General features: G+C 42.5%; 1 protein-coding gene across 6 annotated transcripts in view; it reads left to right on the top strand.

Annotated features, from left to right (window-relative positions):
- The first annotated feature begins 833 nt into the window (after positions 1–833).
- Positions 834–24276, top strand: part of ENPP2 (ectonucleotide pyrophosphatase/phosphodiesterase 2) — a 72735-nt gene continuing 49292 nt past the window's right edge. For 2 of the 6 annotated variants that reach the window (XM_074887010.1, XM_074887048.1), the window contains exons 1-3: positions 834–1058; positions 16684–16786; positions 22660–22815. In XM_074887010.1, the coding sequence (XP_074743111.1) occupies positions 849–1058; positions 16684–16786; positions 22660–22815 (469 nt within the window). In that variant the 5' untranslated portion in view covers positions 834–848. Of the gene's footprint in view, positions 1059–16146; positions 16245–16269; positions 16387–16683; positions 16787–22659; positions 22816–24276 lie in introns of those variants that run through there. The other 4 variants (XM_074887020.1, XM_074887053.1, XM_074887032.1 and 1 more) reach the window with 3 other exon arrangements.

Here is a 24276-nt window from a genome sequence, read left to right as displayed (position 1 = left end):
AAAAAAGTCAGTGCAAATGTTAATTTGTCAGAGCAATAAACAGCAAAAATCAAGATCTCACAAGGAAAATTTTTGGCTAACCTTAGAGACACACTGCTATTAACCTTCCCTATAGTCTAACAAAGAATCAGTCTGAGGGACCTTCCTTTTATCTGCCACAGCTGCAGCATTCACTGCTGTATCTCAGTGTAAGGGTGATAAACTCCATCTTCATCCCCCACCTCCAGCGTAGCAACAGCGATATTGGGATTTCACGTGTGTTATGTGTTGACAGCTTCTATTTTATATCCAGTCAAGTAAGAAGCCTTCAAAATACTTAAAAATCACAGTTAAAATAAATGAATTTATTATAAATAAGTCGCTCTTAGCCATTAAAAATCCAGAGGCTCTTCTGTTCTTATCTAGATGCATAAATTTAAAATTATATGGTCTGAGCTTGGAAGCAGCTTGTAGGCTGGCTCAGGACATGGGATTGGAAGTTAGGGTACTCTGGTTTTGTAGTTAAATTCCTAAAAGATAAAAGTACTCCAGTTAGCAGATTCTGGTGAAGGACTTTTCAAAGTGAAGAAAATAGTCCTATCCATTACTGAGTAGCTCTATTAAATGATCAGAAAGAACTCAGCACCACCTTGTTATCTGCACATGACCTCTCCTGAGGCATCTGTGGTAAAAAAATGAAAAAGAAAAGAAAAAAAAGGACAGATTAAGCAAGCGACTCAGATTGATGCATTTGAAAGCAGAGCTTCAGGACAGGGACGCTTTCCATAGAGTCATTTCAGGCAAAGGTCACATGTGTGCATATAAAATCATTCCTGAAAGCAGCCTCTTTGTCCCCCAGCTATCTCCCAATGGAGCCATTGTCCCTCTGGGGCAGCTGGCACCCTGACTTCAGCCACACTGCAGTGGGATCCCAGGCCCAGGGCAGCCAGACAGCCCCCCGGGATCCAGCCCAGGGCCAACCTCCCTGGGCAAGCACATCTGCTGGGAGCCGCTGCCGTGGCCAGGGCAAAGCGAAGTTTCCACGACAAACTTCAGTCATGGAGAAAAAAGACCTGCTGGTACGGTAGGCGCATCTTCCCTCCCCTTCCGCCCTGTGTGTTTTTCTGGCTCGTTAACATAGTCTTAAATAAATATAATTACAAGCAAAGTCAGGCTATGAAATAGCATTAATGTGTTTTTGCCAAGTGCAACTTGGATTGGGATTTCGCAAGTTGGAAGTCCTTTCAATGTGCATTCAGGGGTGATGTTAGAAGTGTTCTGACTCATAAGTGAAATAGAAAGTATTATTTAATGCACAGAGGTGAAAATGTACTTTAAAAACCATAGTAGATCTCTTAAAACTTGTTTGGCTTCTGAAGATGTCTACTCTCTTAACCTTTTTAATATAAACTGCCTTTCATATATATTGTTACCTTATAGCAATATTAAAATTGGCATCCAGCACAGACACAAGCAAAGTATCTTGTGTTTTGTATTTACCTCCTACAATATTAATATTATGCAAGTCCATAATCATGAGTTTAAAGTCCCACATCACTTGGCTTTTGATTTATGTTAAAATTTCCAGTGTCTGGAGATTCACTGGTAAAGTCCTAGGCTTAAAGGCAATCTGTCTAAATAAGGTTCCTATTACAGGCACCTCTACCTAAGCCTTTTTCTCTAGAGAAAATATATGGATTTCTTTGATCAGGGCAGTAACACCTCAAGGATCTGTAATTTTTTTCATAACTCCCTATGTCACAAATGTAAAGTGCTGGTTAGAGAGGCAAGTTGATAAGGAGTTAATAAAACAGTGCATGCCTTGTAGTTCCCCTCCATACGGTTGGCCTCATAATGGTTTTGACTACTCTGATTTTGGAGTATTAATCATTGGGTCCCTCTTTTGAGTCTCTTTTACTTCTGATTTGCTTAGATTTTAATTGTGATTTGCTTCTAATTACTACTGATCTATGCAAGCTTCCTGTCAGCACCTGTCAGTGCTGTGCAGGCTGCTCCTTATTGCCACCATATCTGATGGAAACGCTGAGCTCTGCAAGTTGAAGTGAGGCGCTGACTTGTTGGATTCAAAAACAGAGAGTTTCTGTTGTGAAGCAGGTATTGCTCCCTTTGTTCGAAAGACTGCATTACCAGAGTGGTGTCAAGGCTCTGTCTGCTGCTTACACGAGTGCCCCAGCCCTCTTCTGGACGTGCTGTGGGAGGGTGAGCTGGGGGCCAGCAGAGTAGGACCTGGTGAGTAGGGAGACGTAGTGGGGGGCTGCCTGTACCTAAAAGAAAGAAGAGGCCGACTCTGCCCTTAACACTGGCTGCCCACAGGCAATCTGCTGAACTGTTCAAGGATGGCTACAGACATTTTTAGATTAAGAGAGAGCTTCTCATGAAGTCCAAGACTGTAGAATTGCTTCCTCCTAACCGGCTGGCCTGTATAGGATGTTAAGAAAACAAAACAGTGGTACATTTGTGTAGCAATATTTATGCTACAAAATCTTGCCTTATTTCAGAGGATGTAATATGATGGTTAAACTATGAGTTTAAAGTCACTGCAATGGGAGGTTTTCAATTATTCATCAAGGACGCCAGCTGAGTTTGAATGCCAGATAGCTAAAGATATGTTAGCATCGTTCTTGAAAGCTGTAGCTGTTAATAGCACTCACACAGCCTTTACCCAAGGGTAAATGCCAAATGTAATCCTTTGACATTAGTTGAACTGGAAGTGGAGGTAATGAATATTTCTGAGAGATGAATGAAAGGTGGTGGCGTGAGGCTGCTTGTGGCAGCACTAGGGCTTAGCACCACCTCAGCCGAATTCCCATGCGCTATTGTAAGTGTTCATTCATGGTGCGTCACCGAATTAATGGGTCACTTACAGAAACGTAGCAAAACCTGTTATTGCTGACACACCAGTAACATAAACTGGTTTTGGTGTGGTGTGTTTGCAAAGCTGGCAGCATCCTTGACTTCTGCTGCATCTTGCTGGATGGGGGCTTTTGAACCTCCCAGTGCTGCTCTCCCCATGTTGCCTGAGTCAGCCCAGCTGGGATGCATCCTCCCTTAAGCTCATCACCAGGTGAAATGACGACTATGTTTGAGGGGTGATACACCAAATGATCTCACAGACTGTCTTTGTCCCAAAACACATGAAACTGTGTGTGCTCCACACATTTAGACTAAAGGAGAAGAGGCTCACTGTCACTTCAATACACAAAGAAATATTTATATATAAATAAATAAATACATATGGGCTCTATAGGCATTGGGGAACTATTTTGTTGTTGTGTACTGTTTAAATTCCATTGCTTAGAAGTTCCAGTTGCTAGTGTTGTACCTGAAAAATTGGATTAAAAGAGATTAAAAATACAAAATAATAGCAGTTTATGCTCAACTTCTTTCTTCTTGCCCTGAGCCAGACAGTTTTTCTCCTGCTGCAGATAGACCTTCCTTACATCTGTGACTGGGAGATAAATTGTTTCCTCAGATGTCTCCCTTTCTAATACAATTCCTGTCCAGCCACTCTCTTTTCATTTCTGTAGGAGACTTCATGCCCTCCTTCCCTCTTTTTATTGTGAAATACCTCAAAAGTTTCATCTATAAGCTTTCTCCTTTGTTTATCTGATTTCATAATATCTTGTAGAGATTTTTAACAGGAAGCTATGGTGGGTTGACCTTGGCTGGCTGCCAGATGCCCATCCAGCTACTCTCTCACTCCCCTTCCTCAACAGGAAAGGGGAAGAAAATAAGATGGAAAAGCTCATGGGCTGAGATAAAGACAGGGGGATCGCTTAGCAATTACCATCATGGGCAAAACAGACTCGACTTGGGGAAAACTAATTTATTGCCAATTAAAATAGATTTATATAGTGAGAAGCAAAGACAAAAATTAAAACAGCACCTTTCCCCGCTCCCCACCTTTTCCCAGGCTCAACTTCACTTGTTCATTCCTGATTCCTCCACCTCCTCCCCACCACCCTGGGTGGCATGGGGGATGTGATCAGTCCATAACAGCCCTTGTCTGCTGCACCTTCTTCCTCACACCTCTCCCTGCCCCAGCATCGGCCTTTCCCATGGGCTACAGTCCTTCAGGATAAACCCACTCCACTGAGGTCTCTTCCATGGGCTCCTGGGGAATCTCTCCTCTGGCACCTGGATCACCTCCTTCCCTCCTTCTTCATGACCATGGTGTTTGCAGTGCTGTTTCTCACAATTTTTCCTTCACTCCTCACTATCTGCAGAGCGTTTTTTGCCCTTTCTTCAGTATGCTTTACCAGAGGTGTCACCATCGTGGGTGAGGGGCTCAGCTGTGCCCTTGTGGTGTGTCCATTGGAGCCGGCTGTGTTCAGCACGGGCCAGCCCTGGCCTCTCCTCAGAGAAGAGGCTGTCCCTGCTGCCAGCACCTGGGCAGCGACACCCAATACAGGCGTCTTAAATCTTGACCTCATATTTATAAAAATAATACACAATTTTACATGTTTCTGGACCTCTCACCCTCTGATCTTCTGTTTCCATGTATTTTTTTGTTATTTAAAGATGTTAACCTGAAAGCCTTCTTGTTTTGGAAGTCGTCTCTGGCTTTGTTATCTTGCCTCTTCAATGATTTTTGGTTTCTTTTTTGCGGAGTTCTTGGGAACTCATCCTTGAACATAACCTTACTTTTAATTCCCATGTCATCTGGTGTAGAAACCTGCACATCATTTGTGGAACATGGCCAGAGTTGTTCCTGCCATTCTTCTCCTGAAACCCTCCCTCCCATGGCAGTTACCTCCCATCCCCAATACTTCAATTTCCCATTTTACTCTCTTCACACCTCTTTATTTCTTTCTGCTTGTTGTTAAATAGCATGCTTAGCTGAGGTCCTTCCTCTCACCACTGTGGTGCTGAAAGAACTTGGGATATATGGACTGTGCTGGATAATACTACTTTGTTCATACAGGCTTTTTGATCTAATGCCAAGTTTCAAGCTTCTGGCTTTGTATTGGCATGTGTTGAAATGCAGGTAAGTGTAGGGACAAGGCAGGGTGTGCTTCCTAGGCTGCCGGGCCACACGTGCAGTTAGCCAGGACTCACCCAAAACAAGACATTCCCAGACAGATCCATATGCTTGTGTTTACACACAAACCAAACCACCAGGTCAGTCTTTTTCCAGACATAGATAATTTGCAAGGGAGAAACATGTGGACCTGAAGAAAGGATGATTTTAGTGCTCTGTCCATGCTGTAGCAAAAGTTGTCAGTCAGTGCGGGCAGGACTTCTCTGAATGGGCTCCACAGGGAATCACTCCAGGTTTTAGGAGAGCCCTGTGCAAACCTGGGACTGGATTTGAACACTTCCCTCAGCACTTTGCAAACAACATAACAAAGAAGAGGGGAGGAATGCAGCCTGGGGACACCCCATCCCATGCCCTGTGTTTTCAGTGATGCCTCCAGCAGCTCAGCTCTGCAGAATTGCTCCAAACTGCCCTATTTAAGTGTGAGTCCTTGAGTCAGGAGGAGATTTTGGTGCAGCTGGATGTACCAGCACTCTTGACAAATAGCAGTAAAAAGGGCAAAGACAATAAAGTAAATTTCAAGATAGAAGTTACTCTCTAGAGAGTATTTGTTCATCTATTGCTGTACATTTCTTCTTGCAGAAAAAACTTTTTGGTTATATTAACTGTATGTCCCTGGTGCTATTGGTGAATGTGACAGCTTGAAAACCTTTTCTGGGCGTAGGAGAATGGACCAAGGGCTGGTGGGGTTTACTGGAGCTGGAACAGGATGGTGATGAGGAACTCGTGTTGTGGCAGCAGCAGAGGGACTGGGGGATCAGCCCTGCACCAAATTTAGTGTCGGGGCTACCAAAGCTGGGAAAGAGAAACTCTGATTTCAACTGCAGGGTAACAAATTGCCACCCCTACAGCTGCACCAGTCTGTGGTTTAGTATGTCAGCATCAGCCTCAGATTGGCCCTCGTCTGTATAAGGATCAGTGAAGGATGTTGGGTGCAATACTTAAAAACTTCATAGGCTGTATAAAGAGAAAATATGGCTTGGTTCAGCCATCTTTGGAGAAAGAAGAGTATGAGTTTGTGTCTGTGGTCTGGTACCTGCAGCAGGTGACATTGGAAGTGCGTGGCTCAGCCCAGGAGAGTTACAGCTTCCTCGTTCATTTTGGGCATTCTTCAAAGGCTCTCTGCTCCCCCAAAAGAAATTTTGGCTGAGACAATCAAAAACATCCTGTGGATTAAAATATGGCCACTATGAGGATGTGAGGAGAAAATGTCTTGATGAAACAACACTTTGTAAATAATTAAGTTGCCATCACCTGTAAATGCTTGCTTTCCTTTCTTTCCATGCTGGGGCTGCACAGCTAAGGTGGAAGTGAAGACAACAGGTAAACCCCAGACAAGGTCACCCCTTGGGATGAGACAGAGGGAAGAGATCACTGCTATAAAATCAGGTGAAATTCCCTTGGAGTTGATGGCCCTTCATTCAGGATAAATGTAAGAAGCCCTTAAGTACCTCTTGGATATCCAAAACAGTAGGATTCCTTTCCCTGCTCAGGGAAACTATTTTTTTGTACATTCTTTGTAAATGACAGAATTGTACCACAGACTCACTTAATGCCACAATTTAAATCCTCCTTGAAGGGAACAACCCAAAGGGTCCCATTCTCAGCTGGCTGCCAAATCCAAAAGGATTCATTATTCGGTTCATTTGTGCTTGACCACATAAATTCAATGCACCTAAATAAGCTCTAATTTTTTGATGTCCCTTAACATCTATTGGACTTGTGCAGTAGAGTACAACTGGAACAGAGCTTTAACAATAGAGCAGAGATCACAAGGATGGTTTCCTCCCCCCAAGCACTACAACAGAGGGAACAAGGAAAGATTCCCTTTTGGAATCTCCAAAGCTCTGTTTTCCTAATATATTTTGTCTCTTTTCATCCCCAACACTAAGATGTGTTTTTCTGACCTTCCACTCCTCTGCTCAGCCAGCCTAGCATTCCCCACAGATCCTAAGAAATGGCTGTGACAGTCATGGGATATCGGGTACCCTTCATCTACTGTGCTGTCCTGGCAGCTGCTGCTGGCAGCGGTCAGGCCTGGTTTATTTGCTGAAGCTGCCACTTCTCCAAAAGCCTTCCACACCTCTGCCCTGTGCCCTCTGTCCTGCAGTCTGACTGCACTTCCACCTGTCCTTATAGAGTGAGGCTTTGGGCCTGGCTTATTTGTTTTACTTATAATGTGACAGAGTAGGAAGCAACGAAAGCAGAAGCTTTCCTAGTGTCATTATTGTAATTCGATACCTTCCAAAACCATGCTGAATTATCTGTAGAATCAAGCAGATGCTTCAGCAGCTTAGGCTGGCTACGAGCGTGAGTATGAACATGAGGTTATAGTCCAATACCCAGTTTTCAAAACAGCTGTCATGGCTTAAGCTACCACAGAGGAAGCTTGTATGTGCTTCTGCTCTGTCTCAGCACAAAGCAAACCCGGTTCACCCCAGGGGTAGGGGTGCTCGTCCTCTGCTGACTTCAGCTGTCACCTCAAGATATTGCTGATCCTTGCCTGTTTCCATCATCCATCCTGGCTTCTTTACCCAAAGTGGTTTGTTTTGTTTGTTGGGGTTTTTTAAAATGTGATTTAACTAGAGTCTTCCTCAGCACCAGTCTGGAGGAAGACCACCCAAGCAGTGAAACTCCCATGGTCAGTGTTGTGCAGAGGAGGGACAGAAGCAGCTGGGCTGGGCAACTCCTCACCCAAAAGGATGAAATATTGAGTTCGCACACCTGAGCAGGTGCAGCAGGCACTGGAGGCCTTTCCTTCAGCCAGCAAAGCTATTGCTGGAAAAGGAGGTGTCTCCACTCTCTTTACCAGAGTGGTAGTTTACTCAAGTCCTTTTTACATGAGTTGGCCCAGATGTTGCCTTCAAAAGTATTTGGTTGCAACTTCTTGGAGAAGGGGTAGCAATGTACAGTGAAAGGATGCTAAATTAAATAGTCCCAGCTGTTTTGCAGGCTCTCTGTGGATACCCAGGAACATCTGTCTCTGCCCTGAGAAACTTCAACAAATATAATTTCAAGATGACTTTAGTCTTGTCTGCTGTGAAAAGAGATTTACTGGGGTGGGGAGCTTTCTGTGAAGGCTGAGTGAAGCAGAGCTGCTTTTGTTTTACAGCGGTCAGCAATCACTAAACCAAGGAACTGATTCTTTCTGAAAATCTTGTATTGCTAGATGAAAAAAAAGATGAATTAAAACTTAACTCAGTAAGATTATTTGTCTTAAAATATTGAAGAAAACTATTCATATTTAAGGTCTAGAGTTTCCCTACAGTCTACTTGTTTAATCCATTAAAAAAATATTCTTTAATCCTAGCTACAGTTTTGTGCTGTAAAGGTAAAAAAAGTATTTACAGCAAAAAAACCCCCAATTATACTTATGCAAACCTATGCTAGCACAGAGTTCCTTCATTTTTTTTAATATTCCTGCAGAGCTTGACATTTATTCAGTTACACATTATGATATGAGTTTTAAAAAAAATCGAGCAATGGATCACATTGTTTTGTTGTTGAAATGTTGCTTATACTTTTCTCACCCATAGAAAACAGGGAGTGCTGTTCCAACAGGATGTTTTTCCCTTTGTACTTATATTTGTCATCTTTGCACTCAGCTGTAATCAGAAAAAAAAGCTGGCATTCAACTAAAGTGGTGGTGTCATGGTTCAACTTAGGAAAATTTGTGATGCTTGGAAAGCGGCCCATCTGTCTGAAATTACCCCAAAAGTAATACACAATTGTTTTACACTTTTGTGCTTTGCCATTAAAACAGGCGGCAGCAGATACATGCTAAGAAATGTGGAGAACTGAGCATATGCTGCGGTGACACTGCTCTCCTGGGAGCAGCAGCGAGTGGGGCGAAGAGAAGAGCTTGTCTGTGCTCTGCCCTCCGCTCCCCTGGGCCATGGGATGCTGCTTGTTTACGGCCTGGGGTTCAGAAGCAGTGGCAGTTTGCAGCTCACTGTATCTCACAGACATGCTGCTTCCAGGGCTGAGGACCAGAGCGGGGAACTCATCCAACTGCAAAACCTGCCAAAGAAAGGGTATTTTTTAACCTTTTTTGAGTTTTAAGCAGCCCTAGGAATTGTTGTTTGGGGTGAGAGGGATGGAAATGATGGCAAGGACTAGCCAGTCTGCCAGGGTTCCTGGTAGATGCTTGGTATCTGGACTCTTCTTGCTGGTTTTATTTCTGTTCTGAAGGAAAAGGGCAGAAAATCCAGTTATTTCAAAGTTAATCAAATACCTCACTCCTCTTGACAGCTGAGGACAGCTTAAGCTTGTGTAAGTTATAAAGATGTGTCTTTCAACTAAGAGATAAATAAATATCCCCAAAAAGGGGTTGCAGATGTGAGTGTTGGCTGCGTTCTCATTTTACGCATTTTTCTTTGAGCAAAAGCCTGTACAGTTCTTACTGTATCCTCCTCCACACAGGGTTCAGTGGGGCACTCAGTGAATCCGATCAGGCAGTTTAGGCAGCTTTTAATAATTGTTATTTTTCTTTTTCAGAGGACATCTCTTCATCATCATCTGTCTGAATTTTTTCAGGAATTTTTTTTAATAGAGGATTTCCTTCTCCTTATGCTGGACTGATTGCATTTAGTGGTGCAGCCTTGCAGTCCTTACGAAAATAAAACAGCTCCGCACTAGAATTGGACATGTGTTCATGTGAAGTAGGTTCAAGCCCCAGAAGGCCCTCAGCTTTTTTTTTTCCTCTAAACTGCAACACTGCCACAGCCTGTTCTATGTTCATGCATTCATTTACCATGCCAAAAAAAGTTTTCATAGGTGCAGCCACTTACAGGTCACCGTAACAGCAGCCAGTTCTTCAGGCTTGAGATGCCTGCTTATGCATAGAAGCAGGAAGAATATGTGCCCACGTGAAGGCATGCCCCCATTTGTTGTGGTGTTCCAGCCTGACCCCACTTTGCTTTTTCTCCAGAAGTGTTGGTGCTGTAAAGCATGGATGTCCAAAACCTCAACTGCAGGCAAGTTGAGAACAGTATTCCTAGTGACATATGTCTTTAAACTGAAATTAAATAGGATTTAGCTATTTAGAAAATATCATTGGGGTTTTTTAGATTAACAAGAAGAAAAATATTAATTAAAATACTTCTTTCTTGGCCCAAGTGCCAAAAACGTTTTTTAAAAAGATATTTCAAACAAACAAACAGAAACCCTTGTTTGGCAAAGAAAACAAACTCAAAGTAAACAAAACTATTAATTATATCCACATTTTACTTGTAGGGAAGAGATTAGCACTTGGAAATTTTTTAATCATATCCAAGCCTTGAGTTTGAAAAGTGTGCCAAAATAGAGTTCGGGCTGAGGGTAAATGTGATTAAATAGGAGAGATATGTTATAGGATTATTGTAGGAGTCCCCACAAGAAGATTTATATACCCAGGGCCTTCAAAGCTAATATTCTATTGAGAAACGTTTGAACATGGCAAAGGACATACATACAAGTTACACAAAGAAACTAGGAATATGATTTGAAGTCTAGAAAACCTGCTTCATTGCATCTTTAAGTAGCTTTACCATCTTCAGTTTTGTGGGTTTTTTCTCTTTTAGCTTTAACTCATTGTTTCTAGAGGGCTATGGTTTTTGTGGGGCAGAATAGATTGTATGGCTTGTAAAATTCAAATAAATTAGCAGTGACTGTGTGTGTGTGTCACATGCAAGGTACCATGCAAGGCCCTTGAGACCTCCAGACAACTCTCAGGAGGTAGATGGGTGATTTTCACACCGCTGAAGCCTATAGCTCTTTTAAAAAGATGAATGTAAAGCTGTTGATGGGCACCTGTGACACCCATCACCATCTGAAGCAGTGGAAAACAAAGATGAGGACCTGAAGACATACTCAGCTTTGCATGGGCTGCTTTAAAAACACATATGGACTCTTTGGCTTCATGTTTCACTCATTCATATCCTCCATGATGTGATTTTTCATCACGGAACAGTTTTTATTCTCCAACATGCTATAATTTTTATATAATATTATCTTAAGAAACATAGTTCTGAACACAGTGCATTTTAGTGAAGCACTTGTGCTGCTTTGTAATATTAATATTGTCCAGAAACTGAATTGGGAAAATGTTAAGTTTCTTTGAAGATGATGAAGGTATACATGTTGGACTAGTGTTAATGCTGTTGCTGTCTGAGTGTGGTCCTTAGAAGAGGTGTAATACCCTGTGTTGGAATGGTTGCTCTATTATCTGTAGTACTGCTGGGAAGAGAGACAGTCATTCAGGCACGCAAAGCCTTCCTCTGGTCACTGAAAACTTCTCTCCTTTTTCCAGCTAATCTTGCTTTTCTGACAAAAGACATGGCCTCGCTTATAAACCTCACCCTGCTTGTGTGCAATCACAAATGGTGATTGCATGTGTAGGGTGCACTTGAGCTAAGGCAGCTCCACCGGCATCAGAGGTAGCTTCAAGAGCTGCAGTGTTACCACCAAATCCACAGCCCTCATTTAGTCACTGAAGCTGTGGTATCTGATGTGGGGTGTGGGAGAATTTATCTCTCTACTGCATTATGCCCTCCTTTTTTTCACCAAGCTACTTGCCTGTGTTTCAGTCCTCGTCTCAGTAAGTATACAAGTGTTTTACATGAGTAAAGCAGAGACTGGGACTCAGGTCCTCCCTTGGCCGGTGGTTCCTCTTCTCTCTCTGGGTAGGCAGAGCAGGTAGGCTCAGTTTCAGACAGACATACACCCCATACACCTGTGTTTTCTGCAGGACATGGTTTGGTAGCCATCCTGGGAGGGCACTTACGGGAGGGAGGATGAGGTGACAAGGGATGCGATGTGCTTTGCTGCTCGTTCTCAGTGAGGTTTGGGCTGGATCTGGGTGCTCACCACCCAGCCCTGTGAACCCTGCAGGCATTATGTAGGGTGCTCAGAAACGTTGATGGGCCTATAGGTGCCTCAGGGGTTGGGCTGCAGCAAACTGTAATTTTGAAGACTTTAATTTGTCTGTGATTGTCCCTGAGGGTCTGGCACCCCTTTATGGATCTTTCTGGACAAGAATGTCATCATCAGCACACTCCTCCGGTGCACCAGGCACCATAGTTTGCATACCTTTCCCCTCAGGGTGGTGATGAGTAGACAGATAATTGGTGACTGTTCCTCAAGCCTCAGGGTGCTGTTGGGTGGAGTTTTGAGGCACTGCTGTGAGGAGGGTGTACTTTCATGAGCACAGCCTGGTTTGTGGGTCTTCCCAGTCTCATGGGGCAGCAGTGGGCATGGTGGTGCAACTCCTCGGCAGTCAGTCCTGTGCCCTCTGCCAGGGAGATCGCCTCCTTGACAAAATGCAGCTTTTACATCTGTAAGAACAAAAGATACTTGCAGGAGCTGCTGCAACTCCTACAACATGTCCTACAGCCCAAGGAAGGGACAGTCTGACCCTTGTCTATGCTAATAGCTTATTTTCCTTGATACCCTGCCTACCCCCTCAAAGCATCCATGTGAACACCTGTGTCCTCTCCTACACTTTATGATCAGATTGCCAGCCATTTGAAATCTATGACTTGCTGGAGTGTTTTGCCTCCATCAGGTAAAGAGGACTTCTCAGTGACCCTTTCTGGGATCTTCAGTGGTGCTATTACAAGCTGAGCAGATACAGCTCCCTTGTCCTTCAGCAACTCTCGTGTATTTTTTCCTGCATATCCAGGCTGTGCAATCATTTTTCTGGGCTCCTGTATGTGGCTGTGTCCTGATCCTTGGCTGATCCCTACTGAGGGACTGCTCATTGCAGGTCATCTCCCTTCTGCACTGACTCTTACTCTTCTCACCTCTCTTTGTCATCAGACTGCTGACCCTGACTGGCTTTGCTGTCCTTTTGCTGTCCTTGCCCTCACACATTTGCTTTCCTTTCCTTCTTTGTCTTGTTTATCAGTCAGTGCACTGGCTGAATGCCAAAGATACTTGGTTTTGATCTACAAAGTCATATAAAAATATGGTTTAAAGTCCTTTATACACAGGAATCAGCTGCTCTTGTTATGTTGTGCCTCTGCTTTTGCTAAAAAGCCTCAGGGTGTTTTCAACAAGGTATTTGCATCTTCCCATGTTCACTTCTGCTGCTGGAAGATTATTTGGTTTCACAGTGCTTGTATCTGAGGAGGCTTGATGTGGACACTGCTTGAATTTCTATAGTTTATCAAAAGGTTTTGTTCTTTGAAATTGCTATTTCATGTACCCAACTGTTTTTCTTGACTGCAACTATATGTGGAAGCTGTGTTTGCAGGGGTGAGAGCTCTGGGACCCTTTGGAGAAGTCCTTCACCTTTCTCCCTTTCATGCTGCTGTCAAGCATACTGGAGGCTTTCACCCTGCCCCCCTGGTCGGTCACCCGTTGTGGCTGCATCCAGCATCCAGAGCAAAGCAGAGATGAGTAGCTAAAATGCTGATTTCTCTGCAGTCCATTCCATCCCCAACCTCTGACTCAGCCAACATACTTGATTTCTCTGCATTTTCTTTTCTCATGAAAAAAAAGACACTCAAGAAAAATCAGTTTTAGATAAGGCTGTAAATATTGCTTTTCTTATATTAACTCTGTGGAATAGCAGAACAGGAATGCTTGTAACTGTGTTACAGTATGAACTTCTCATGTGAAGTGGCACCTAGTGGCTGGTTGGAAGTTTTGCATCCCGAGTTAAATAATAATCACTATGATTATATAAGGCATAAAAGCCAAAGTACAATTCTTATGCACAATAAGTGATGAAGAGGCATTTCATATTCTATTGGTCTTGTTAAAATTCCTTTTTTAAGGAATGTGTTTCATTTAAGCCCTAAAACTTACACTGAACCACTGCATTCTTGGGGCAGGAATACATTATTTCAGCTTTAGTCTTTCCTATTTTGATTAGTAAAATGGCGATTAGTTGCTAAAAAAGTTAATTGCCAGTGATCCCTGCAGTGAAATTTTGCCTGAACAAAATCATTAGACCTTGCTTATGCTAATAAGTTCCTTGTGCATCTGTGGGGTGGCTTCAGGCAGAATCCTTGTGACAAAAAGATGATTGTGCATCTGAGTATGTGGTCAGTTCAGAGCTACTGGAAAATGTGTCTTACATAACACATATGAAAAAGATTAGCAGTTTCAGAGTCGTCATCATCTATAATTCTAAAGGATATTACAAAGGAGATTAATTAATGTAATGTAGCAAGGACCAGGAAACATAAAAAAACCTCCTCCATTTATGTGAAATTGTGCAGTTTACAAGCTCCAGAGAGGTTACATGAATGGAAAAATGAAATATGTATTTTCAAATCAGTAGAAGTCATCCATGATGCTGTATTTTTGGTTTTGTTTCTTGCTTTATTTTTCTGGGTGGCCATTTTTAACTTATGTAGGAATTTTTTTTCAAAAGAACTGAACACCTGTGTGTTAGGAAGATATGCAGGAACAGCAAAGGCTCAGCATCTCTGAAAATGAGGCTCTTTGTATTGGCTTGGCCACTCAAAATTGGCCACCAGATTTGAAAATTCAGTTGTGTTTTGCCTGGATCACAGAGTGAGCTGAGGGTCCCAGGCTGGAGGAGAGCTTGGGGCTGCTGATTCCCATGTTTTGCCCATGAAATCATGAACTTCATTATCTGAGATATGTAGGCAACACCGTTGAGTGATTTTATTTGTGACATCTTTGGTTTCCCTTCTCTGCTGTCACACACTGCTGTACTTACCTAGTGCTTGGAGGTGAAGTTGTTTAACCACATGATATACCAGAGGCTAAGGGTGAGGGATTTTATAGGAACAGCTAGTAAAAATTTTGGCGATCACTTTTCTCTAGACCTCTGTGCAGGTTTTTTTTTACTAGAAAAATATTGCCTATTGCAACCTATTTAATTTTCAACCCAGCTAGTGGTGAAGTGAACATTAGAAGATGGGTCTTGACTTCACAGTCCTGGTCTGTTGCAAGGGAGAGGAATCTGATGTTCTAGTGTAGTTAAGATGTAGGTCTCAGGCTAATTACATTTCCCTGAGGCTTGCAGTGCAAAGACGCAGCTGCACAATGGAGCCACTTTTTTTTAAGAAACTGCATAAAAAAGGATCAGCTCCTTGCAAAGGCTGGCAGGCTGATAAGATGTGGGTAGCAAAGAAGAGGGCTTTTTAGCCACTGCCCTGTAAAGCTACATGGTGGGGAAGGACAGATATTACAGCAGGTAAAAGGTACCTCTAAACAAAGCTCAAAATTGTACATGCTTAATATTGCAAGATAGTTTAAAGAAAACTGTACTGTGTTTCTTAACACCAGTACAGAATATGGGACAGGTCCCAAGGGAAGCTCAGTCCATCCAAGGGCTTATGAATCTTGACTCTGTCCCTTTAAATGTAATTGTTAGTAAACACTTTAATGAAAGAAGCTTTCATCAGAGAAAAAAGTGGCAAACTACACTGGTAAATAATTTGTCTTGGCAAATAATATTTAAGCCACCGATTTGAACCGTAATTCTGCTCAGTATTATCATTTGCTTTGTAAATAGAAGTGCTTATCTAAACAGCCGAGCTTTCTGTTGTTGATGAAAATGAGAAAATGTGGGGCAGAGGGAACGTGTCACTTCCCTTCCTTTCTGGAAGTCCGCGGTTTCCAGCTATTCAGATAAAACTGCTTGCATTTCCATCGATCCGAGCCTTGCACCGCCACAGCGACATGGAATAACAGCATTGAAAAATTACCCCCTGCTCTGAAGGTGTCCCCAGTTTTGGGGGTATTCTGCTCTGCAACCCAGTTAGAAACTTCAGGAGCACCCTTGGAGAATGAGAGTGGCGCCCGAGCTCCCCAAAAGCCACCCGGCCATCGCGAGGTCAGGAGCTGTGGCTGCGTGCTGGCCCCGCGGGCCAAGCCCACCGCGCTGCAACGCCCGCAACGTTGGGCGACACTGGAGGGTGGCATCAGGATATTTTCATTTTACAGCCCCGAATGAGCTTCCCCCCCTTCTTCTCTGAGCCAGATGGAGACGCATTTGGTTTCTCTTTTAACCATGTTACTTTTGCAAGGAGAATAAAATGAGCAGGAACAGCTATTGGCCGCCGCAACATAAGAAAGCCCTGCTTTGCCAGAGGAAACCACATAAAAGCGTGCGTGTGTGTGTTTGGGGGGAGGGCGCAGCGAGGGATGATGCCTGGAGCTTCTTGCACTCGGAGCTGCGATTTGTGAGTGAAACATGATGAAATCACCCCCTGGACAAATCACACGAGCCTGTCAACCTCACCAGGTGGGATTACTTGTAGCTAATAGCCCGAACTCCCAGAGCAAACAGAGCTCCGCGCTCACTATAAAGAAAAGGCGAGGGTGCCGCGCAGGCTTTTCAAGAATCCTCTAGTATGGCTAAGAAGGGCTGTGTCCACTCTCACCAGGTAGGGGAGGAGAGGAGCGGAGCGTGTTTGCTTTTAGAGGAGGAGTAGCCCGTCTCTCCTGAATAAGTTCCTACAAAAAGGAGCATTTCAGCTTCAGAAAGAAATGTTTTATTCATAACCCCCTTCTGGTTTGTGTTACTCTCCAACGGTGACGCTGTCAGCTGCTGCTCCAGTGATGGGAACTGCAGTGCTGGGGAGCTCGAATGTACAGAGGACCATCTCTGCCCCTTTAATGCTCTTAGCTTGAAAGTCCTGCTTTTTGCACAGTTTGCTTACTTTGCTGTTTTACTTTTGCAGGTTATATCTTTATTTGCTTTTGCCTTTGGAGTAAATGTCTGCATGGGATTTACAACACATCGATTTAGGAGATCTGAAGAATGGGATGAAGGCCCAGTCTCAGGTACAGTAACGGACATAAATTGTACCTCGCAATACCCTTATGTTATATACTGTGGCTAGAAACCACTCCTACTCCGAAACAGTAGTTTGCTTGTTCCTTTTCCCTCTAGGATATAGAGAAGAATAAATAACTTGCCGAGCCCGAGTCAGTTGACCTTTGGGACTCACCTATAGGTCTCCTATTTACTTAAACTTTTGCTCTGTGTGCATGTGACTATGGAAAATCTAGCTTATTTTAGGACTGAGCACTGTCAGTCTCACAGAGATCGGTCTCATCAGCTCCTACATAGTATTTGCCATGTTTTGTGCTCTGCACAGTTTCCTTCTAGAGCTAAGAGAAACTCCCCGGTGGGTTTAAGGGTACTGGTTTTATTTTGGTAGCTGTTGAAGCGGTTTCTAGAAACTTGATTAATGTTTTCAAGAGGCGCTGGTGAGAAAAGCTTTTGGGATTTCTGTGGCTCCTGAGGTCATGCTGGTTTGTGAACAGTAGACGGCAGACATCTGACGGTGGAGAGGGCCGGGGAGAGGAGAGCAGGTGTTCATGCAGATGTGCTGTCACCGAGTCCGCTGTTTTTCTCTGACCTCCTACTTTTTTCTTTGGAGGAAAGCAAGAACATGCCACAGAAGGGACTGTTGTTTGTATTCTGGGGCAGTATAGGGTTTTGTGAGCTCAGGCATAGTCCAAGTGGAAAAATATATAAAATGGAAAACTAGTCTTTTTTTCTTTAAAAATAAAAAGGTAGGCTTGACTTGTGTCTCTGTTCCTTCCTTTGGCAGGAGAAAGAAAACCTGTGGTCACTGACTTAGAGCTGGTTAATATAACTGAAGTGAAAGGGTTTCATTTGCAATACCCATCTGTAATGATAGCTTGTGAATTTTAATTATAAAATTGTTTACTGTGGCCAGAGTTTGTTGTGTTCCTGGTAATATATGTGTCCTTCTCTTCCCCCGCCCTGTCTTTCACAGGCATTGGTGTCTAATCAGGGCTGCTGATCACTCAGCAGGGGCATTTTAGGTAATCAAAAAGATAACAAGTGTTGCTTTTGATCTTTATAGAACAGTAAACATTTTGTTTGAAAACCAAATTTATTTCTATTTTTATCCCCTAGTGCACGAACTGGAGAGCCGTTGCGTAGTGTGTGTAATAGTGACGTGAAGGATTTGCATTTCATGTCTTCAGCACCTGACTGCCAGTTGCTTTGCTTTCGCTGGTGACAGTCTAGGCTTTAGGGCAGGGCTGCTCGGCTGAGTTTTACTGAAGTCCCGAAGGTCTGATATTGGGGACCCACTTCAGCTCATCAGTTCCAGCTCTGCTGAGCCAACCAGCACTGTTCAACACCACTAGGGCTGGGGTCAGCAGCTGCGTGCTCCTTCCACTAGCAGGGGGTTTAGCTCAATGTCCCAGAAAAATAGGAAGAAATACAGGATCTCTTGCAAGAGGGCAGGAGCGGGGGGACTTTTGGCAAGTCTATTGAGAATTTGCTTACAGCTGGGATTGGACCAGCCCCTGGTATTGAAGTAGTCCAGTCCAGGGTGCAACAATGAGAGATGGGAAAGTATTGGATGGTTTTGTCACTTCAGTGTTTCTGCAGCTTGGTTACTTTTATTGCAGTAAAAAGTATTATAGTCCTATCTGTCTAAAGGAGAAAGTAAAAAGTTACATTGGAGAAGTGCTTATCTTAATAAACGAAAAGCACTGTGATCAGAGAACCTATTTAGGCTCTCCTAATTGCATGACTTCCAGTTATACTTAATCAGAAGTCCAGTGCAATGAAATATCCAGAATAAAAAATTAGCATAAGTTCTTCTTCAACTTCACTCTGCCTTGTCTTATTTATTTCCAAGTTTCTTGATGTTTAGAGTTAATTATTTTGGATTGACAAAACACTCTCTTTATCAACCATTACTGTATAGACCAATTTCTTATTCTCCAGAGGTATGCCATGATTGTAAGCAAACTTTGGTTTTCATCTAACATAGAACTCCTCTATGAGTCAAAAACAACATGGGGTTTTTTTCCTAGTCCCTTATAAATGCAGGTCAAAGAAGTACCATAATGTCTAAAAATCCCCTCTTGTTCTCTTTTTACAGTGTACAGATATATAAGCCTTTATACATTTAAGATATTAAATATTTGTACCCAAAAAATTATTCAACTGAAATAATGTTTCGATTTAAAATTTCTAAAAGCGATTAGAGAACCAAGGCTCCCATTTTTTCATAACTTTGCCTTTGTAAGTTTTTTGCTTTATGAGCTTTCTAGACGTCTTCATAAACACTTTCATGGAAAATGGCCTTGGTAGTCTCTTGAAGCATGTTCCTTGGTCATGATAGGATGATAGCTTAAATTTTGGAAGGAGAAACACTGAAGTTTTTCTATCCTTTCTCACTGAATTTTTAAGTGTGTCCTTAAACATGGAGGCATATCTTTCTTGTATTGGAACAGATAGCATGCATTTTTTACTTTATGTGACTTTTCATTGAAATTTTACTCATTGTAATGGCATTCTGCAAAAATGAAATGCAAGTTCATGATATCAATATTATCTAGTAAAACTGGTGTTCCAGATATTTTGTACAGGTATTTGGTTGATCCATATAGGTTCCGTATAGAATCCAAAATGGCAAATTCTTACCAGGTAGTCTCCTTCCTGTAACAACTGTGTAAGCATGTCTATATTGTGTAGTCCTATGACTGAAATACTACTGGAAGTAAATGGGTTTGATTTTTTTGAAAAAATATTGTAATTAGATAGAATCAGAGCAAGTAGTTTGATATGACACTTTCCAAGGCAGATGTAACACATTTACAATGGAAATGTAATAACCTCCATGGACTGAATCAGGAAGGCCCTATGTAACTTCTCTCTCTAACCTATGATGTAAGAGACTATCCTTAGATGGTTGTTTTGAGCTTAGTTGGCCAAAAAAGAATGCATGGAAAAGGATGTGATAAGCTTTATGTATTAAATAAGGAGGGGAGGATCTTCAGGTTGAGGTCCTTCTGCCTGCTGCAGGAGCTGTGGAGGGATGCAGGAATTTTGAAAAGGATTTTGAAATTGTGTAAGTTTGTTCTGTACAAGGTTTCTGTTAATCTGAAAATGCTCACCAGGAATGGAGGTCCTGATGATATATTTTCAAACTATTCTGCATGCACCAGTACCTGTGCCATGGCATTGTGCACGACCTGAAAATCATGGTCTGGCTTCAAAGGCAAGGTCAAGCATGATAAACAAAGGAACAATCTTGATGTATTCAGAGATCAGAGGAATTAAACCAAGTCCTCTTTTGTATTGCTATATGGAAAGTGTCCTACATTGACTCAGGAGGTGTGTCTTGAATTTGGTAAGTAATACGGAATAATTTGCCACATCAGTAATAAAGTGGTTGTCAAGAGATGTGAAAAAATAACAGGCAAGGTAGCTGGGCTAAACCTTTCTTATGTGAAATGGAAACCCTACATGCAGTTATAGAAGATGGAGCTAGAGGGGACCTTGAACAGCTGTGTAGACCTTCTCTGTATCCCAAGACATGGTCAGTTATTACTGAAGTGCTCCTGACAGATCATGGTCTAACCTGTTCTTCAAAATCTCCAAGATCAGAGATTGCACAGCCTCTGCGAGCAATTTGTTCCAGTGGTTTCCTGATAAATGAGCTGCTCTTTACAACAGCTAGACATTCCTTGAGCTACAGTTGTACAGATACAGCTCCCTTATGTAATCTGCAGTCAGATTTACACCTTCTCTTTCCTAAACGCATGTTGACATGTGTTTTTTGACCTTCTGAAATGATCTCACTCTCATCCCTTTGAAATGAAGAGGGCAATGCAAGTGTAAGGGATATATAGTGTATGCTGGTATGTAATACCTCTGAATCCATAATACCTTTGATTTGCAGTTTACTGGATCTGTGACCTAGCTTCCAAAAAGAAAAGTAGAATAAGAGGTTAAATAACATGAAAATATTATTTAGTAACAGATTTTCAGAAGCATTTGGCAGGAAGCAGCTGTCATTAAGAATAAGGAACAAGACTTCATATCTCTGAAAATCTGAGTTAGCACGCTTTGAAACAATTCTCATGCGATTAATTTCTGACATGGCTTTGTGGCCTATTTATGTGAGCAAAGAAAATACTGATCTGTGTGTTGCCAGCATAGCTACATAACCTTTAGCTCCTTGGAATTCCAGATGGCCAAAATATTGAAGGTTCATTAAGAGCGTGCTTGCAGGGCATATATAGGGAATATATATATGTGTATGCCTCTAGAGTGTAACTTCACTGTATGTATGATGTTATTTGATCTGAGCATTACTGACCTGACTGAAAAAAACACAAAAGCAGAGAGACACACAGTTGTCTACTACTACCTTTTCCAGCAGTCATATGAATGTGACTTGTCACTGCCATGATCCATGACTGCAACCATGGTAGGTTTGATTTTCTTACCCATTATCTTGCTGTAGTATTGATTTGCTGCCACGTTTACTCCCTGAAGTGGTTTATGCTGGTGTCCAACCAGTGCCAGTGGCACTCCAGGGGAAGTGGTGGAGTAGTAGTGCTGGGGATGGGAGCTGGTGGATCATCAACTATGACAGTGTCACCTCCAAACTCCCCCTTATCATCTTCTTTTCCATCCATTCTCACAGTGTTGGGATGATGCCATCTTGTTTGGGAAGAGATCTTCCCTCAGTTTACGTGGAGGCTAAACTTTCAGCTGTGTAAAAGACTAGGGGAAAAATATATAAGAAGAGATCAGAGCAGCTGTTTCCCAAAAGTGCCATTGCATCAGCCCTCTTAGAATCATACTGCTAGTCATGGTGAGGTTTGCCAAAACCAAACCGTGGTCTAAAAGAAAACAAACCCCAAGACAATTTCAAACACTTCATTTTAATAGGTCTCTCAAGGAACAAAAGGCATTGTGAAATTTTCCTTGGGACACCTCTCTTTTTAAAGAATATCATACATTTGTTATTTTATTTCATAAAATACGATTAACCCTAGAGAGTAGCATACAATTATCCTGCTTCATATAAGCTGCTATGTAGGATTCTCTTATAAGAAAAATCTATAAAATAGTGAGTTTTGAGAAAAGAGCAGAGAAATACATGTCAGCTTTGACAGTAAGGGCCCTTACTAATAAATAGATTATTGAAATGAATACATTATTCATGTTTTTCAAACTGGCAGTCCTCCATTTAATTATACACATCAAATATATTGATCTTTTACATACTTCTGTATTTTGTTAAGTTTTTATAATATAATGCTCTGCAGAGGCCTACCGAAAAGCCTAGCTTTACTTCTCCATTAATTTATAGAACATCTTAACAGTTTTCTTTCACGCTTGACATTGATTTGGCCCCTTCCAGTATAGCAAACCAAGTCCTGCTGACTGCAGGTAGATTAATTGCAGTCCTTTAATTGCAGTCCTTTCCTATGCAAACTGCCCAGCCAGCCATGAAAATGTCACTTGGTTTCTGAAAACAAAGACCTGTTTCTGAGGAATAGCTGCAGCTCCTGGAATGGGGCCTTGGAGACTTCAATACATTTCTGCTAATGATCTCTTGATTGTTACAGAAGTAAAGCCAGGGCTGTTTCTTTGCGGGATGTTATCACAGCATGCTGCTTCCTTCTTTTTTTCCTTCTTTCTTTTCCTTCCCAAAAAGAGCAACCTTTTTGGAATTTGCCTTTTTTCCTTTTTTTTTCCTTTTTTTTTTTTTTAATTTTTTTATTCCAGCAACCCTTCTCCTCTCTCTGCTTCCTTCCCCAGAGCAGGCAGCCGAGGTTTTGCTCATCTGAGTGGCTCAGAGCTGAGCTGCCTGTCCCACTGCTGCCAGCCTGACAGATGTTGCCCTGTTTCTTGTTCCACACAGTTCTGTCAGATTCCCCCTGGATCAGTACCTCTGGTTCCTGCAAGAACAGATGCTTTGAACTTCAAGAGGCAGAGCCTCCTGGCTGCCGCTGTGACAACCTGTGCAAGAGCTACAACAGCTGCTGCTTCGACTTTGATGAGCTGTGCTTAAAGACAGGTACGATGGGTCTCCTGTCCCACACTGTCAGGTGCTGCTGACACCTGGTTTCTGCCAGCAGTCGGGACCTGCATGATAAACCAGCACTCCCTGCCATAACCTGCACCTCCTCCTCACCTTGCCTTGCCTTGCCAGGCAGGGTCGGCTCAGCCCAAAATACAGCCCCATGTTTCCTTGCAAGGAGCAGTAGGGATGTGCACCTATTGCTCCTCACTGCTGGGTTTCGGCCATGGTTTCCAGGGCAGAAAAAGCAGGGTACTATCCATACTACATGAAAAATAGATCTTCTGATACTCAATTAAAAGCAATAATCAGTGTTCAGGCACCAGTTTGACTTCAGGTTACAATGAAGAGAGTCATGGTAAAGGCTGAAGGTTGGTCATTATGTGTCAACCATCCTTTTTTGTCCCAAATGCTAACTTAATATTGGAGTAATTCATGCTTGCTTGTGGGCTGTGCATTGCGGTTACTCATGAAGGCACCTTGAGAGCTGGGAGTGTTGAAGCGGCACGGGTCCCCTCGGAGCGAGCTGCAGGTGACAGCCTGGGCTTGTTACCCTTGCCTCAGACTCTGGTTCCCAGATGTCATATAATACATTGGTAAAAACGTTTGACTTCAATTCATTGGACCCTGGGGGGTGGAAATACAGCACAAGCTTCAATTTCTTTTTGTGTTTTTCATGAGTCATAGGCAAGGAAAACTTCAAAGAGGGCCATGAGTTATGTTTTATTTCTTAGCATAGTGCATTTAAATTAGTAGTTGTGCCCATCTCCTTGAGTGTTTGCACAGTGGTCAGAGTTGACACAGGTGCCTTCTACTTTTGCCATTAAATATTTTCTTGCTTTATCAAAGAATACACTTCCTAAGCAGCCAGAAGAGAAGTTAAAAATATCATTGCCCACGGATGTGCCATGCTTGAGAGTCCTGACTTCCTCAGTTCTGGTTATAATGATATCCTTTCAATAGCTTGGTACCAAAAAATGGTGAGCTAACCCATTACGAAGAACTACTTTTGTTCCAGGCCAGAAACTTCTGAATTTTAGGCTGATGCTGTTTTGCCCCTGGTGTAAATGACTGCAGAATGAGAGGCTCTTTTTAAAGGCTTTCAGCACAATACGAGATGTTTGCTACGAAAGGGCAGATTTTCAGTTCCTTAGCCTCCTGTCTGCTATGCACCATGTCCAGTATGTGTATGGATACCTGCATAGCCCTTGGGGTTGTTGTGTGAATTGTCACATACTCCCATAGGCATTTATGAAGGCAATTATCACATGTACAATCTGTAAATATTGCATATTTATAGAAGAAAGCTCCAAATGTAGGAGAAAAGGAAGTAAAAGACATTGCTTCAAAGTGGTGTGTTTTTTACTGGGTGCATGTTGTCTAAAGTGATTTTTAAAGTTTCTTGTTGGTTGGGCCAGGATGTGGAAAACCATATGCTTACATCCTTAGGTCCTATTC

The sequence above is a fragment of the Strix uralensis genome, chromosome 1 (genome assembly GCF_047716275.1).
Source record: "Strix uralensis isolate ZFMK-TIS-50842 chromosome 1, bStrUra1, whole genome shotgun sequence".
NCBI lineage: Eukaryota > Metazoa > Chordata > Aves > Strigiformes > Strigidae > Strix > Strix uralensis.
The sequence above is the reverse complement of the archived record's forward strand: the minus strand, read 5'-3'. Positions and strand labels throughout refer to the sequence as shown.